Below are 17,419 nucleotides of genomic sequence, written 5' to 3'. Positions count from 1 at the left end.
GTATATTCTGCGGAAAAATAAGTACTTAAAAGGGAAATTTCTGATTTTCTGAGCTATTCGTATTACTAGGTTTGGCCATTTTATGAACCAAAAAGATGATGAATCCTTTGCTTGCTGCCCTTATTTTTATGCCTTCACAAAAAAGGAAGTGATTTAGAAGCGGTCAAAAATGATGTGAACCCAAGTGCTGAGTAGTGTCAGAGGGTGGATAAAGCAAGCCTTTCACATCTCTCTCCATGTAAAGTGTGCCAATGACTGCATTAAAAAATCATTATAGTATTAGATTACAGGGCAAAGGTTAAAGAGCAAATGGTGATTCCAGCTCAAGAAGGTATTAAAAATTCTGAGAACAGGGGTTATGACGGTAAAAGGATAGTTTTCTCAGGTGAAGAATATGATGATAGCCTCATCTTCCCAAGAACCACTTGACCTCAGCTGTGATGGAGCTAATGATCTGACAGGCTGAAGGTGGAGTATGGGAAGCTACTAAATAAATGACGCTACTGGGAGAGAAGGATTTTCTTTCCCTCACCAAGTGGGGTAAAAGTAGTTAAGCAAGAGAGTGAGTTTCACAGGATCTCCTCACAAACGGAGTTGATGAGATGAGAGGAAAATAAGTCTCTCCTCATCTTTTTGCAATCCTACATAGTTTTGCTGTAGGTTTGCCAACGAAGCAAAGCCTACCAAAAATGACCAAAGAAGCCACAGGTGTTAGAGAAAAAAATTTCAAAATGATGAAAGAGTATGTATACTTCCCTCTGGCTCATTTTCACATCAGTAGAATTCCTTTAACCTTAGGTAGCATATGCACAGTCCTTTATAATTAGGCGCGCACCGTTACTGTGTAAAGGTTGGGTATTCTCTGAAAGGCACAGCACATACAGATCTCTTCCCTCCTCAAAGTTCTGCCATTGCTTTCCATTGTCTACTTCTAGTTCTGTTGCATACTATCTCTGTGTCCTTGGAAGTTACTTAACTTCTCTGAATTTTACTTTCCTCACTGGCATCATTCACGATAATAATACACTATAGGGTTATTATGAGGATTAAATAAAGTGATGTCGCCTATATGAAAGGGCTTATCACACAGCTTTTGTACAAGAAGGTTCTCTATGAAGAATAATCTCCCTTCTCTGCTGAATACATACACAGTGACTATGGGTGGCCACACGTAGAGGCTAGAGCAAACTGATATCATCAAGGACACCAACGTAAATATAATCAGATTCTCCTAAATAAATCAAGACATCATCGAAGAAAAGAAAATTATGCTTACATTTTCTGCTTTCTCAGCTTTGTGACTAATATTGACAGGGTTCTACCATGTATTTGCATATTTGCCTAAGTAACTGAGTATAAACAGAAAAAATCACAATTAAGAATCATTTTAAACAGTAGGAGGAAAAGGAGTTTGAGACAAGCAAACCATTGTCAAGATGCACTGCCCCTTTCCATTCTGAAGAAAAGATTAAATAGGGAAGGTTCCAAATTACAGTGTTTGCCAGGAATTATTTTTACTCATCAGTTTAGGAAGAGATCAGCAGCAAACACCATTAGAAGATATTCTAGAGACGGGATCTTTTGCTTCTTAATACCCAAACACCTTTCAGCAATGTCAAATTCAAAAAATCTCTTCTAAATGGAAAAGCCTAGGCCACGTACAGAGAAAGGGACAGTGCTTCTTTTAGAAATAATTCTGTAAAGCCTACCTTTTGCCAACAGCCGGGCATGGGTAATCCATCTGGCCCCTATTTTAAAAAGAAGAATAAGAATTCCTCAGGTTCCACGAAAGTGATCATACTTCATAATTAATATGCCCAGAGGCTTAAAAATGAATATCTACCTGTTAGGTGGCATTAGTCATAGGCATCTTTTACTAATAATCAACTCCCAAGATATTACCCAACATTCGAATGTTTTCCAAAGTGAGTACATATTTTTCAAATAAATAAAATATAGAAAGATTTATACTTAACTTTGGGTAATAATTTGTAAAACCTAGTGGTCTACTTAGTTATATCTTTAGATAATAACTCTGTACTATTTCTCTTAATTTCATTAAACGCATTCTATAATTATCTTTATTCAATAAATGGAAATAACTTCTCTTCCTGGTCACAATGTTCTATGGCTGAATGCATGATAATGATGAGTAATCAGTGATGAACCATTTCTATCTGAAGTTTATAGCTCTTCCCATGGAGCATCTTTCAACTTTTCTATATTGAAAGCAGATAAAGTAAAACATTAAATTGATTGAATTAAAAGAGAGGCAGCCAGTCTATATCTTTACAGTAAAATGTTATCCACAGCCTTTCTCAATTTTTAAATTAAAATTCTTCAGAAGCCAATTAACAAATTCTGAATAAACAAGGGATTCTTAAATGTCACAAAATTTATTTTCACTTAAAGGGTAAGCACTCTTCAGATACAAATGATATAAATAAGGCAGGAAGAGTTGATATATTATGAAGCATGCTTGTGTTTTCCCCCAACAAAATGATTGTAAAATATTATTTATTGTCAATACCAAGCAAACAAAATAAAAGACTGGGCATATCATATTGACATTTTCTAGTTGCAATTATTGACTGAAAAAAATTTTCTTCTACAATACAATCTCTTAAAAGACTTGAGAAACAAATTTATCTTTAAAGAATCATGCTTAGTACTTAAGAATAATATAAGAACATGCAGACCAAGTATAACCATCAACACAGTCATAAAAAGTTTTCCTTTACACCTCAGAAAATTTGCATACACTTTCTTTTTAAATGTAAAAAAAAAAAAACACCTTGAACTAACTTTATAAGATATTTGGGAAAAAAATCGGTAATGCCAGATTGGTACAAGGAGAAGGGTCACCCGGTAGAATTTTAGATTTTAGTATAAGGGTTTTGACATGCCAATGGAGGTAGGGGAGATCTGTCTACTTTAGGAAAGTGAGTTTCAAAAGGAGGGACCATTAAACTGAAAAGGTTATGTGACAAAGAAGAGGGTTTGGGCTGCAGACTATTATCTTTAGAAGCTCAGAGAAGTTTGGTTTTCTCCCCTACGGTCTCTTAACAGCATTCCTTTGAATTGGTTAAGTCTTGACCACAGAAGCTCAACTATGTAGATTTGGTCTTATTTACAGCCTGACAGAAATTTAGTGAAAGGCAGAAATGCCTTTATTTCTTTTAAGGAAAAAAAATAAATAACTTTAGGGGTAAAACCCAAAGTTATAGCCTAGTTGTGCCTTTACATAGAAGATTTTTATGCACTTTTAATGTCATCTTGAAATGGTTATTAGATAAATTGACATTCCCCAGAACACAGATGTGGCAGCTGTGTCAGTCGTGAGAACAACGTCAGGAGATTAATTTGCAGTCACTGATTGAAATGCGCGCATGCTCTTTTCACTCTGCAGTCACTGAAGGAGCTACTCATGCACATGCATGTAGTGTGTTTATCATGTAAAGCTTGCTCCAGAAGTACCACTTTACACTGAGAGAGATGAATATGTAATAAACAAAGGAATTGCATGCAGGGTGGTAGGAAAGAGAAATACTGTACCAATTGGCAAGGGGCATCCAGCCCATCCAGGCCAGGCTGGCCTGGCTCCCCTTTTTCCCCCTTAACGCCACGGAATCCCTGTTTGTAAAGATTAACTCATAATGTTACTAAACAGAAGAAATCACTTAAGCACAATTTCTGCTAATGAAATAACCACAATAACAAAAGGCTGGGAGAGGAGCAACTCTGAAGGGAAAGGTAACATCCAGTGATGCTGGACAAAACAAAACAGAGCTCGATGTGGTCCTACAACTAGCGCTTCTCTGGGAATGGGGACCTGCTCTCCGGAGCAGGACTGAGGAGCACGTGTTCCTCCTCCGATCCCACATTCATGCCCCGGATGCACATCAATACTTGAGTGTTGAGAAACCAGGCATAGCTGGTGGCCAGAGACAAGGGGTGGAACACACTGACAGCCTGCTATCGATGTTTCTGGGACCTTAAAGTCTACATTAAAAGATGCCAATCAGAACCCCCGCTGGTGCGGTCCCTCCAGTTTGCTCCTCTCCCAGCTTCGCCTCCGCATGTGACATCTGGAGACGGTTGCATGAGTCAGACATACCAACGGGCAGGGTGCATCTAATCCAGGAGCACCCTGTTCTCCTTTCTCCCCTTTAGGCCCCTTTTTGCCTTTCTTTCCCTTTTCCCCCTGTGGATACAAGGGTTTAAATAAGACAGGTTTTATTTTGGGGGGGGGCGGGGGGAAGTAACGGTGATTCAAAAGATGGTTTAGCCAATGAAAGTCTGGAAGGGCATTTACCACTGTTTTCTGGTTTAGGTAAGGCATGATATTATGAAAAATAACAGACTTCCAGAGTGGCAATGGATTCTGGGCAGTGATGTACGGGATTTTATTAAAAAGATTCAACAAGATGAAAGAACCTGAAGGCTGACACATCAGAAAGGAGGATCAGTGCTGACTTAGACCCCAGTGCCGTGGTCCTTGTGAATGAGGTGTTCCCGCCACCACTTTGGTGAAGACGACAGATACCAAGTGTATTGAATCCAGCCAGTGGCAGTGAAGTTCAGAGGAATAATGGAGACTTCACCCAATTTTCAGTACCTGCCAACTTGCTTTTTTTCTAATCCTATAACAGATGAAAGCTACATTGAGCCAGAGGAAAAGGAAAAAATCTTGGCAGCTTCTATCTTTTTGAAATGAATCCAACTTTCTGACATTATTTTTTGTAGTTAGTTCTCATTTAAACATATTCAGTGTGTTAAAAATATACTCTTTCTTTTAACATTCTTTTTAAGGAAACTAAAAGCAAATACTTTCCTTAGTAAGTCAGATAAACAAATTTTAAAAGTGCTAAGATTTCTCAGCAATGCCACTTGGAGAAACAGACTTGTTTATAAACTCAAAGATGTTCTTTAATTCACTGTTATTGGTCTCATGCCAGGTGTTCACAATGGTAAATGGGTTTCCAGCTTGCTCACAAGGTAACAAAAGCCAAAAAAACAAAACAAAAAAATTCTGTTCAAGAGAGGAAAAGCAGTTTGGATTCAGTTGAGCTAATACTAAAAATGAGGTAGGCAGGATAATTACATGGTGGGAATGTAGCCATGGAAATTAGTATTTAGGAATCAAGGTAAAGGTTGTGGAAAGCTGCGTGGCTCATAGGGATGGAGGAATTAAGGAAAGGAGGCAAAAGGAGGAGAAGTAAGGAATGCACCTCAGCTGTTTCACATTAACAAATATCTCTGCATATTTATAGACAAGAAGCTGGTGCAGTACAGAATACAAAATACTATGCAATACATATTTAAATTAGTGTATTCATTCTGCAATCAGGATGGCAGATACAATAAGTCTGAATAATTTCAGAAGCGAAACAACATGAATATTCAAAGACATATACATAACAGATATAGATGAGATATGCACTCAAATTAATGCATCCTTTCTGTGTGAGTGAAAGCTCCACATTTATCTCCTGTGTGCCAAAAACACTGCATCAGAAGGCTCAGAATCAAAGCCATTTGGGTTTCTCTAATATCGGGGAAAGAGAGAACTTCTGTGTGGTTTAGTTGATCATGATCAAAAACAAAGACCCGAGATGCCAGGGTGAAATGAAATGAGAGCAGGTGTGATAAGAAGTAAGATGGGAGGAGCTTTCGGGAGTAAATTGCTCACTCGTGCAAGATGAATCGACATTCTTCCTCAGCAAGTAACATCATTGCCGTGAAGTAAAATTGATTTAAACTTCATTGGGAGGGAGTGGACTCTTCTTCACATAGGTGTGACTGACACCAGATGTGTTGGGTATTATTAATTTTGGACTCAATTCATTTTTTGATTGGTTAATCAACTCAGAATAATCACTCAACGGAAAGTGTTGTCATATGAATGTTGACTTTAACAGGCTCTGGGAATCGTTTTTCAGTAATATTCTAGTGAACCTCAGGCTTTATGGAAAACAGACACTTTTACAGAGGATAATGTCTCAGTGTTATTATTAATCAGCATAGTTTTGTAACTATCTGTCTTTGTGGGTATGAACACATAAAGGCTCTTGCTAATTTTTGTCTCCCATGTCAAAGAATGATATACAAAAAGTATTCACGGGCTTCCCTGGCGGCGCAGTGGTTGAGTCCGCCTGCCGATGCAGGGCACGCGGGTTCGTGCCCCGGTCCGGGAAGATCCCATATGCCGCGGAGCGGCTGGGCCCGTGAGCCATGGCCGCTGAGCCTGTGCGTCCGGAGCCTGTGCTCCACAATGGGAGAGGCCACAACAGTGAGAGGCCCGCGTACCGCAAAAAAAAAAAAAAAAAAAAAGAATAAAGAAAAAAGAGTATCTACAGCGTCCGAAGGCAACAAGTCCTGGTCCCTGCGTAATGGATTCACTGGGTTTATCGGGCATACTGCTTGCCTTCCACTTTCCAATCAAAAAAAAAAAAAAAAAAAATCAAGATACAGGACATATCTTCTGTCTCTACTGGGAATGTTGTGAAGATGAATGAGATGCTGAACTTACAGGGTTAGCTGAGCTCTGCCAGAAGACTGTTGCAGATTTGTGCTATTTAATTTTACTTAATGTCATAAATGCCTCCCCCATCCCCATTTTCAAAAACCCCTGAAAACTTCATCTTTCAATTAATTGGTGTCAGGTAGTCCAAAGATTGTAGCCCAGATATCTGGGGATTATAATTCTTTTCTTCTGTGTTAACAGTGCCCTTATTTCTTGCAGTGTAGCCTTTATTCCTCTGTGAAGATGTGGTTCCTCAGATCAGACATCAGAGCGTTTTTGGAGCACAGGATGGAGAAAGATTAGACGTATGAAAGAATTACACAGGTTGAACAGCAAAGCAGACAGAAGCAGAAAAATCAAACAGGCACATGCTAGGCTGGAGAGGTCACCTTTTCCCCCTTTTCTCCTAGATCACCCTTCTCGCCTCGTGGACCAGGGAAACCCTATAGGATAAAAAGCAAACCAAACAGATCTATTGGTATAACTGTGGCAACACCATATTGAAAAAAACCTTAAGAATTCATGTTTCTGAACGCAAATAAAGAAACATGGCATGCCCTCAAGTCTCAAAACTTAGATGGGTAAAGTGGCACTTAGAAATAACAGTTTCCTAACATCTCAAATATCTGTAAACAAAAGGTTTCTTGCTTTTTCTCCAAAGAAATGTATAGTGGAGAGAATATCAGGATCCTAGTTTGAATCCTGGCAAGTTCTCTGATTTGTGGGACTGCGGGCGAACTTACTTCACCATTTTAGTCCTTTGACCATAAAACGAGGTGAATACCTATTAATACTACACATCTGCTGGTGTGAGCATTAAATTTGATGATATATATAAAGTACCAGAATGATGTCTGCATACATTAAAGAGTAACTACTATTAAACTACTATTAAACTACTATTAAACTACTATTAAACTACTATTTACTACCCAATAAAGAGTAACTACTATTACTTTTTGCTACTGCTATTATTCACATATATACAGGATGAGCAGTAATCATTTTAGGAGGGATTGACTTTCGACATTCTCTATTTTTATAGAATTATGTTGCTATAAGATATATAGAGACTTTATGCTAAAAAGAAAAATACTGCATAATAGCTTTGAGAATAAACATACCATTCCCTAAGGGTGGCATGTGAAAGATACTTCGATTTTATGCATATTTTAAAATAAGTAATTTAACCACTCATGTTGAGTGTCTGATTTGGGAAAGTATTTTGAAGTGCCTCTATCAACTGTCAGTTATTAATTTCATACTAGATAATTATGCTTTTTGCTTTTATGTCTACCTCATGCCAACCCTAGTGGTTTATTTCATATTGCTGTCTACACACACAGCAATATATGCTGTCCACATAACTATGTGCACAGAAAAATATTAGAAGTATTCTTGCTGTTATTGATGATGGAGACCATCAGCATCTATTATAATGGGAAGATGTTCATTGTAGGTATTACTTACATCAAGACCAGGCTCTCCATCTTTCCCCTGCCAAAGAATCACAGTAGCTACATTAGTGTTCCTAAGTTTCACGAATAGGTTATTATTCTATTTAAGGCTGCCTGGACATGCAACACTAGTATAAAAACAACTAATTCAGAAATGTGAAAAAGATTCTCTATTGATTGGTAACACAAATTTCTTTCAGTAAATCAAGTGAAGTGACTGTTAATGTTGCAGGTAAGTGTCATGAAAATGTTTTTATTCTATATCAGGTTAAATAGTCTGATATTTTGCTGAAGTTTAATGCTTGGTATTCAAGTTATCAATCTAAGAGTAAGTCAAAAGCAAAAATACTGATTAGTTGATTTAAAAACACACCAGCACTAACATTATAAGCAAATCTATGCTACTTTAGTTTGACAACTTAGTAGTTAGCTCATAAGTGTGTAAAGAATGTGAAAACTGTTTATTGTTAAATACAATTTTAATGTGGCTAGATGTACACCTTGTCTATAAATACTGTGGGTGTGAAGATCACAGATTAAAAACTGTTAGTAAATTAATGACCCCCTATGATAGAAGGAATATAATACTGCTGTGCAAGGATGATCCATTGAGCCCCGTGGAGCAGATTTTCAGGGCATTGAAAATCACACAACAAATCCACCCAAAAGTTGCTGAGAAGTTGCTTTGATTCCACCAGTTAGATTTCGAAATCTATTTCAAAATCAGCATCTCTTTTAGCACTCAAGTAATCATGGTTTGAGCTTATTATTTCAATTCATAAAAACTAGGAAGTACAAGGTACGTGGAAAATACATAGGGGTTATAAACCTTGAGACAACAGTATATGCTTCTACTGTAGTTCTACCCTACCCCATCAAATCATTTACAATTATCCCAAAGATAATATCCTGAAGCAAACCCGAGGCTCTCAATTTGAAGTGGGTGTCATTGAGAATTTTCAGAAGATAGAACACTATCAATCTTCTCTGTTCTGAAGATCACTTGTCATCACGGTAATTTAGAAAGGTCAGAAACATCAAAGTCATCAGAAACATCAATCTGAGAAATACCTTTTATTAGCAAGAGCAGTTTTTGTAAGTGATATATGAGAACAGATAAAGTCTGAAGAGAGTTTTTAAAATTAAGCTTCCACACCCACTTCTGGTACAATGACCTCCCAAGGAAGGGCCAATTATGGGTCTGGTCAGATGGCCCAAGGAGGGGTTATCTGACAGTCAAAAGCCCCGTTTCAGGTTAGCACTGTCCATCTCATGGACAACCTCTGATCCTCTCAAACTGGTGAAGTGTGTGGGTGTCTGTATGTGAGTGTAAGAATACGACACAAATATGACCTATCTCTGAAGTACACAGTTACATTGGCGTTGAAGAGACTTAGTGGATTGTTCTTTGCTCCTCTAATGGGATTAGTCTCCCCACGAGGGGAGGGTTAACCACGCCAGGGACAGGTCATCTATACATGCTGAAGGGAAACACCATCGCGAGACAAGAGAACTCACGGGAAGACCATATGGTCCTCGGGGTCCCGGCTCTCCCATGGCTCCTTTTTCACCCTATAATGAAAGGTGAAAGTGCAAATCATAAACAAACACCTATATTCACACACTTTCCCTGATGGCCTGTGGCTAAAGCCTCTATTTGAAGTATCATTCTATCAAAATTCCAAAGAGTCAGGCTCTTTCAGGGCCGCTGCCAGTGATAGAGCAAAAGAAATCCACGTTAGCATATCTTACAGAATCACCTTTGAAAGAAGGACTGTCTGCCCAGCGGTGCAAAAGGACTTGCATGTCTAGGGTGTGGTGCTTGGGTTTCTTTGGTCTTACTGTGAAATGTTTGTTACTAATTATTTTAAGTTACTACTTTTTCAAAAATGTAATAAGAAAATTCTTTTTCCCCTAAATGTCTCTTCAGCAAGCCCTTCTTCCTTGACTGCCCCTGCCCTTAAATGAGCTTCACGGTGCTCATACACCAGGAGACATACCCACGTTATAACTTGTCTATTCTCTGCAGAGCCCCTCACTAGAATCTGCACATTAGGGTGCCAGGGCCCTGGCTTTTTTCCCTACTGCATGCCCACGGCTTATAATAGTGTCCGGCAATTCAGTAAATATTTGCATAATTCATGAATCAAGTCACATCAATACAATCATGTATGTTTTGCTTCCTTTCGGGAAAAGAGGGTTTAAAAACATTTATGCTTTCTACTCAGTGCCTGATAAGGTAGGAATTTACTACCTCATCACTCTCTCTCCATGTACCTATTTAAGTAGCAGAGCTTGTCTCAGCTTAAATGATAATCTTTTTTTTTAACTTATTTTATTATACAACATGTTCTTACTAGTTATCTATTTTATACATATTAGTGTATATATGTCAATCCCAATCGCCTAATTCATCACACCACCACCACCACCACCCCCGCCACTGTCCCCCCTTGGTGTCCATACATTTGTTCTCTACATCTGTGTCTCTATTTCTGCCCTGCAAACTGGTTCATCTGTACCATTTTTCTAGGTTCCACATATATGCATTAATATACGATATTTGTTTTTCTCTTTCTGACTTACTTCACTCTGTATGACAGTCTCTAGATCCATCCACGTCTCTACAAATGACCCAATTTTGTTCCTTTTTATGGCTGAGTAATATTCCATGGTATATATGTACCACATCTTCTTTATCCATTCATCTGTCGATGGGCATCTAGGTTGCTTCTGAGACCTGGCTATTGTAAATAATGCTGCAATGAACATTGGGGTGCACGTGTCTTTTTGAACTATGGTTTTCTCTGGGTATATGCCCAGTAGCGGGATTGCTGGATCATATGGTAATTTTGTTTTTAGTTTTTTAAGGAACCTCCATACTGTTCTCCATAGTGGCTGGCTGTATCAATTTACATTCCCACCAACAGTGCAAGAGGGTTCCCTTTTCTCTGCACCCTCTCCAGCATTTGTTGTTTGTAGATTTTCTGATGATGCCCATTCTAACTGGTGTGAGGTGATACCTCATTGGAGTTTTGATTTGCATTTCTCTCATAATTAGTGATGTTGAGCAGCTTTTCATGTGCTTCTTGGCCATCTGTATGTCTTCTTTGGAGAAAGGTCTATTTAGGTCTTCTGCCCATTTTTGGATTGGGTTGTTTGATTTTTAATATTGAGCTGCATGAGCTGTTTATATATTTTGGAGATTAATCCTTTGTTGGTTGATTCGTTAAATGATCATCTTGAATGCTTATAAAAAATAAGTGTAATTGGAGGTGGCCCCAGGAATATGAAATTGTGATAATAAAAAAAGAGATGTCTGCATTTCAAGTAGTGTTTTCTTCTGCTGCCATCTCCAAAATTAAACTGTCAGTATATAATATGGAAACATCAGGAGAATGATGATGTTTATGTGAGGGGCCAAAAGAAAATGTTACCTTCTTTTATCACACCCCTGAAGAAGTTTAACGGTAGCAAATCTCTTCCAAGGGCAAAATGTCAAGTTCAGCTGATAACTATGCATGCAGACCTAAGTATTATTCTGTGTTTCTCCACACTCCAAATTCCCATGTGAGCAAATTTCAAGTCACTGTCAACAGTCTTCTTTAACTTAAACTTAGGGGTTGTTGGTGCTAATTAGCACTGTCACTTAGAGGCACGTATAGTATAGGGAGATTTTGAGGAATAAATATGATAAAAGTTTATTGCACTTTTACTCATTATTACTTTATGTTTATTACTGAAAGATCAGGAATTGCATTCAGTAAAGTGGCCAGGCTTTGAAATGAAACAGATTTAAATTTGAATTCCAGTTCTGGCACTGACTGGTTGTGTGGCCTTGGGTAACTTTCTTAACCTTTCTGTGCCTGTGTTTCATGGGCTGTAAAATAAGAGAGTAATACATATTCTGCAAGAATTTTTCTGAAGATTAAGTGTGATTATAAAATATGAAATTATATGTTGCCAAAGAATATGTCCATACAAAGAAGCTCTCATGATTATCGTACAGTTATAGGTCTTGTTTTTAATGAAAAGGGCTTGAAAACCCGAAGAGCACTAATTCAAAATAAAGTTCTTTCAGTTTGATCTGTCAGTGTTATTTATGATTTTTTTAAGTGGTGGTGGTGCTGTTGGTAATGGTGTGTGTGTGTGTGCGTGCGTGTGTGTGTAAATGGGAGGTGGGGATTTAGAAGGAAGGTTCATGTAACCTGGAGTTGGTCTAATTCGTAAAAACTCAATGGATTAGAGTAGCCGTGGTCTGAAACATCTCCACAGATTATTTTGATGTACCTACTCCCTTCTTCCTCCTCTGATTGAGGACTTCAGCTTTATTTTGTTTTTAAAATGAATATACCGTGGCTGATTTGAATTCAGCTGTCACTAAAGCTGTGGAGATCCTCTTGCAGAATCGCTCACCCCAAATACTTACTTTAAGCTAATCATGACAATTCCACCTCACTCCCAGTGACTGCTTCAGAAGTGGACATATGACCCAATCCTGGTCAATGAAGTGTCAGGGGAAGTGGCTGGGAAGCTTTGGGGACAGTTTCCTCACAGCTAAGGAGGATACAGGAGAAGACAGTCCCTATGTTTGCTCTCTGCTGATGCCTCGCCAGAGGGGGGCTCTGGAACCGCTGCAACCAGCTTGCCTGTGGTCAGAAGACAAAGCCAGCTCTTGGAAAGGGCACAGAAGCAAAGCCTAGAGTTCCTCCTTTGACTATTGTGCCACACAGAACTATAAATTTCTTTATTGTTTAAGCCATTTTGAGTTGGGGTTCTGTCACTTGGAGCCAAAAGCAGCTTAATGGTTTCAGCTTGAAAACTTTTAGGAATGAAATATTACCACAGGGCCTTGAAGGTGCAACTTCTTTTCCGGGATCAATTCATTCCAAAAGAACTTTGAACCTCTCAAATTTAACACACTCTACGGAGTTCCTTAGTGGTTACAAGGCCAAGATGAAGAAATCAGCTGCAGGTAGGACGATAGGTGCTCTGAAAAGCTGACTACTCATGCTGCCAGTCATGTATTTGACAATTCTTGAATAACGCTGTCTGTCAAATGCCTGGTTTCTTTTAGGCTGGTCTCATTTCATTCAGGATCTTTAATTTGCATGCCTACACTGAGGAATTATTCTAGAATGAACCCCTTTCTTGATTCCTGCCTCTTTAAAATTTGAAACTTTTTCAAGAGAGTCCAGACGGCACCTCCATCCATTCACTTGGAGAATCACACTCCAGTTTAGCACTTAGGGAGAGGGGCACTTGGAGAGAGTACTGATATCTGATCCAGTTAAGACAGTTAACATGCTGAGTAAATACAAGTGTAACACTTCACACTGCACACCATTTGACTGAAACTATGCCTTCACAAATTCTTAGCCATTTCATTTGCTCTACTGGCGAATTCTACCCCGGCGCTGAGACCCGATACTCTTATGACACTGTGGAGCTCTCGGAAGTAACAGCTGATTTACCAAACGGTAAACCCTCTTGAGTTCCAGGGCCTCCTGCCACTAGACTACTTGAGATTTGCTGCTCCATTTTTAGTTCATGGACTGGATTTCTTGATACAATGCTTGAAGGCACCAGCAGCATGAGGCTCTTAGCTTTTAAATCTTTTTAATTAAGATGATCTTCGTAAATCTCTTGTTTGACCTTAGAAATAAATTCAGATGACTTATTTCCTTTAGGACTCACCTCTTCCTAGAAGGATTCTTGGGTAAAGCCAGCCTTCCTCATCGCTGAATGCACGGCATGTACTATTTGTACTCACTTAGGCCTCATTATCTAGTTATTCCTTGCAGATATTTTTTTCCTCTGCAATTAGATTGTAAACTCTTCGAGATCATGGAAAATAGCTGCTTCCTTCACAGTACTGAGTAAGTATATACAGTGTATTAATAAAAGGTTATAGGATGATGAATCAATTATTATTATGCAATTCATTAGAACAATTAGCAAAATAGACTTCATAAATGGGAGGAGAGCGTTTTCATTCCACACTAGGAGTACACTGTGTTTTGTACATCTACTTACTGAATAAGTGAATTCACTTTATAGGACATGGAATTATGGGATGGGGATGTATGCCAAAGAAATCACTATATGGCCCTCTATTTTAAAGCAAATTATCCCAGACTGATGAAACTCTATCTAGTTTTAAAAGACCACAAAGTTGCACAATGAATCATTCCAACATTTTGAAGTCCTCACCATTACGATACTTTCTTTACATCCTATCCTGGATGGTAGGGAAATTGATGACACAATTCTACTGATACAAGAAAAACCTTCTAAGTTTTTCAGGGTGAGGAAAAGAAAAAGCAGAAGAAAAACAGAGAAGGAGGGAGAGAAGTTCCAGACAGATGACCAGCTGCTGATGCTGTAGTACATTTTTTGTATCAGATGTTTATCTTCCGCTCTGAGTGTCTTTTTTCCCCCCAAAGATATGGAAACATGGCTTAGCAATAGAGAGGTTAGTGGAAGGTTTTTGTTTTATAATGCACTAAAATTATTTCCTTATGGTTAAAGAAAGGCTATTCTTTTGCTTAAAAAGAGGAGCATGTGTAACTGTGCAGAGAATACTTAGGTTTTGTAAGTTCCCTTTAGAAAAGTTATAACTTATTCTGAATGAATACAGTAGCTTTATATAAAAGATTATCGACCAGAATATATAGTCCCGGAAATTTTAGACCTATTGACATCAACTTTCTGGATTAAGGCCAAATGAAAACATCTTCCTTAGGGGTTAAGGAGGAATGGTCTGAGCTATTTACTTTAGCTATGAAAATGTATGCATTGGTTTTGTTGTTGTTGTTGTTAAGGCAGGCATATTCTAATACTCTGTCATTCTCTCAGCATGACGACTCTGAATAGAACTTAAGATGGCATCTATTTCCATTTACTATTGGATGGCCCTTTATTTCTTCTGGGAAATGAACAGCTCAGATCAACTAAAATGGAAAAGCCACACTCTGTGATTTCCTTAGGTCACAGCTTAATAACCTCAGGAGCAACTTACTCTTTCTCCTTTGGGACCTGCAGGGCCATGGGGTCCCATAGGGCCATCTGTACCCTAAAAAAAGATAAAAATAATATAATATGAGACATATCCCAAGGGCTGTAAGAAAAGCAGTTATAATTTATCCTGGACTTTTCCTGGGTGAATGATGCCTTAGAATGTCAGTAAGACAACACGTCTCCTTTCAAACTGCTTTATGCTTGATTCTTTCAGGCCACTAGTTTTCCAGAAACTCATGCAAAAGGGATGAATTATATAACTGCTTATTTCAATGAAAGGCTCACACAAAATACTGTATATCATATTTAATTATATATTTCCTCCCTGACAAAATGGAAAATCTTCACTTTGCCCCCAAAATCTTAAGAAAAAATAATTGTTTTTGCTTCACATCACCTCTTCTTCACATCCATTCTCTGCTCCTACAGTTACCCCTACTCCTCTTGGCCACAAATGCTCTGAAGTCTTGTCTTCAGCTGTTTAAGAGGCTCGAATAGTTATACAAGGGAAAAAAAAAAACTTAAATAAATGAGAACAGTGTTTAACTTTTCAAGCTTTCTTCAGTTCTGTTGGAAGCAGCAGGGGGCTTAGAAGGAAGGAATTATTCTTATAGGTTCTGCTGCAGTGGCTCAAGTCACTAGGCTTATAAGGCACAAACCAGGCAGCTGGATGATTTAATGGCATAATTGCCCTCTGGCCTCCTGGTTCAGGATTAGGATTTCTGTGGCAGATGAGATAATATTTGGATGAATATAGGAACACTGAGGTCCAGTGAAAATAATGACTGCCTGAAACAGGCTTTTAGAATTGAAGAGCTTGGAATTCTTTTTGATTCTTAAAAATGTAGCAAGGACTTCAGGTATAATTTGCTCATTTTCAGGAAGACTATGCTTAGATTTGCAATGAATTTATTATGATATTTGCAGACAGAAACTATGCTAGCACAATTTTTTTAGTATTCCTATTTCTGTTTTACTATTCTTGTTTATTCTATGAGTCTTGTGATATGAAATAATTCAGGGTTTTAAACTCATTCTAATGTTGCTGAATTATCAACATCAGTTTGATCTTTTTCTTACTGCCTGAACTCAAAGTTCATCTTCAGAAGACTTCTAAATATTGAGGACCTGTAGCTGAAATTTAAGAGATGGAGCTGTTAAGAACCATAGAAAAGAGACAAAATGACAGAAGACAGACAAGTCATTTCAATGAACAGAGATTTGAAAGTTAGTTCCAAAGAAGAAGTTACATTTCTAATAATGGACATAAACGTAAATGGAAAAGCAAGTTAAAATAAATTCACATGATTTTGATTCCTTCAGAGGGCCCCTCCCATGGAATTGCAGGAAGTGTTCATTGGTTATGGAAAAATCTGTCTGGGATTCTACGACAATGAAGCCAGTTAGATTGGTCATTCTTCCCACGTCACAAGTTATCCAGACTTGAACCCCGGCTTCAGAAAGATGTTCTGCAGTTTAGGCTGTATGACAAACAAGGCTGCAACCCAGGCTTTGTCTGCCTTTCCCTTTTCTGCCCTATCTTTGTCCACTTTCTTCTGCTCCAGTCCTATGTACCCCTCATCATTTGATGGGAGTCTGTGCTGAAGCATAAAACTCCTAGCCACAAAACCTGTTGGAGCAAGTTGAGATGCTGACTCACCCGGGATCCTGGCTTTCCGTCTAAGCCAGATGCTCCCTGTGTGATTTGGTTGGTAGCAGGGTTGGTGGGTGTAACACGAATGACAAGAACAGAGATTAGTATGAGGTACTGATGAACAAATGTAACACTTCAAACAACATAATACGCAGTCACAGGGTTCTGGGATGAATATCACATTGCTACAAATTGTTAGTTAAAAAAAAAAAAACCATGTGACAATAAACACCCCACAGATGATGGCATTTTTATGACATTTCCATTTGATAAAATCTTACTTAGAAATCAAGTGAATGAGGTTTATATAGTGGGCTTTAAAATAGTTACCAGTAACAGTCTGGGTTGCTAATTTCCGTATGAAATTAATTTTCTAAAGACTGTGCCATTCACAATATATATCTTTTGGTTCTGAAAAAAAAATAATGGCCGATCTTCTAGGAAAGGGCTTATTATAATAATCAATCAAGTTAGAATTTCAGAGGAGAAGAAAACAGCTCTCGTTTTACTTGTTAAAATAGCATTTGTGAATAACAAATGCAGACTTTTAACATGTCAGGGTGACTCTGGATTTTACACAGACGATACTCATTGTTTTCTGGATTGTTCTCACTGTGTTCACATTAGTCACCACTAGAGGGACTTCTAGGAACGGGAAAAAGCCAGAAAAACTTCATGAGTCCAAAAAGAAATAACTGTCCCAAACAACATTGTCCCTCAGCTCACTTCAAGTAATCAAGCATCAAAGTCTGAATGGGAAAT

At 38.3% G+C, this 17,419-nt stretch overlaps 1 protein-coding gene across 1 annotated transcript in view; it reads right to left on the bottom strand.

The window, feature by feature from the left end:
* COL25A1 (collagen type XXV alpha 1 chain) overlaps positions 1–17,419 on the bottom strand; it is a 465,859-nt gene that overhangs the window by 7,183 nt on the left and 441,257 nt on the right. The window contains exons 30-35 of the mRNA XM_073804997.1: positions 15,005–15,058; positions 9,502–9,555; positions 7,997–8,023; positions 6,916–6,969; positions 4,118–4,204; positions 1,710–1,748 (exon numbers count right to left, since the gene is read on the bottom strand). Of these exons, the coding sequence (XP_073661098.1) occupies positions 1,710–1,748; positions 4,118–4,204; positions 6,916–6,969; positions 7,997–8,023; positions 9,502–9,555; positions 15,005–15,058 (315 nt within the window). The remainder of the gene's footprint in view (positions 1–1,709; positions 1,749–4,117; positions 4,205–6,915; positions 6,970–7,996; positions 8,024–9,501; positions 9,556–15,004; positions 15,059–17,419) is intronic.

This window comes from Tursiops truncatus, chromosome 5, assembly GCF_011762595.2.
Source record: "Tursiops truncatus isolate mTurTru1 chromosome 5, mTurTru1.mat.Y, whole genome shotgun sequence".
Taxonomy (NCBI): domain Eukaryota; kingdom Metazoa; phylum Chordata; class Mammalia; order Artiodactyla; family Delphinidae; genus Tursiops; species Tursiops truncatus.
The sequence above is the reverse complement of the archived record's forward strand: the minus strand, read 5'-3'. Positions and strand labels throughout refer to the sequence as shown.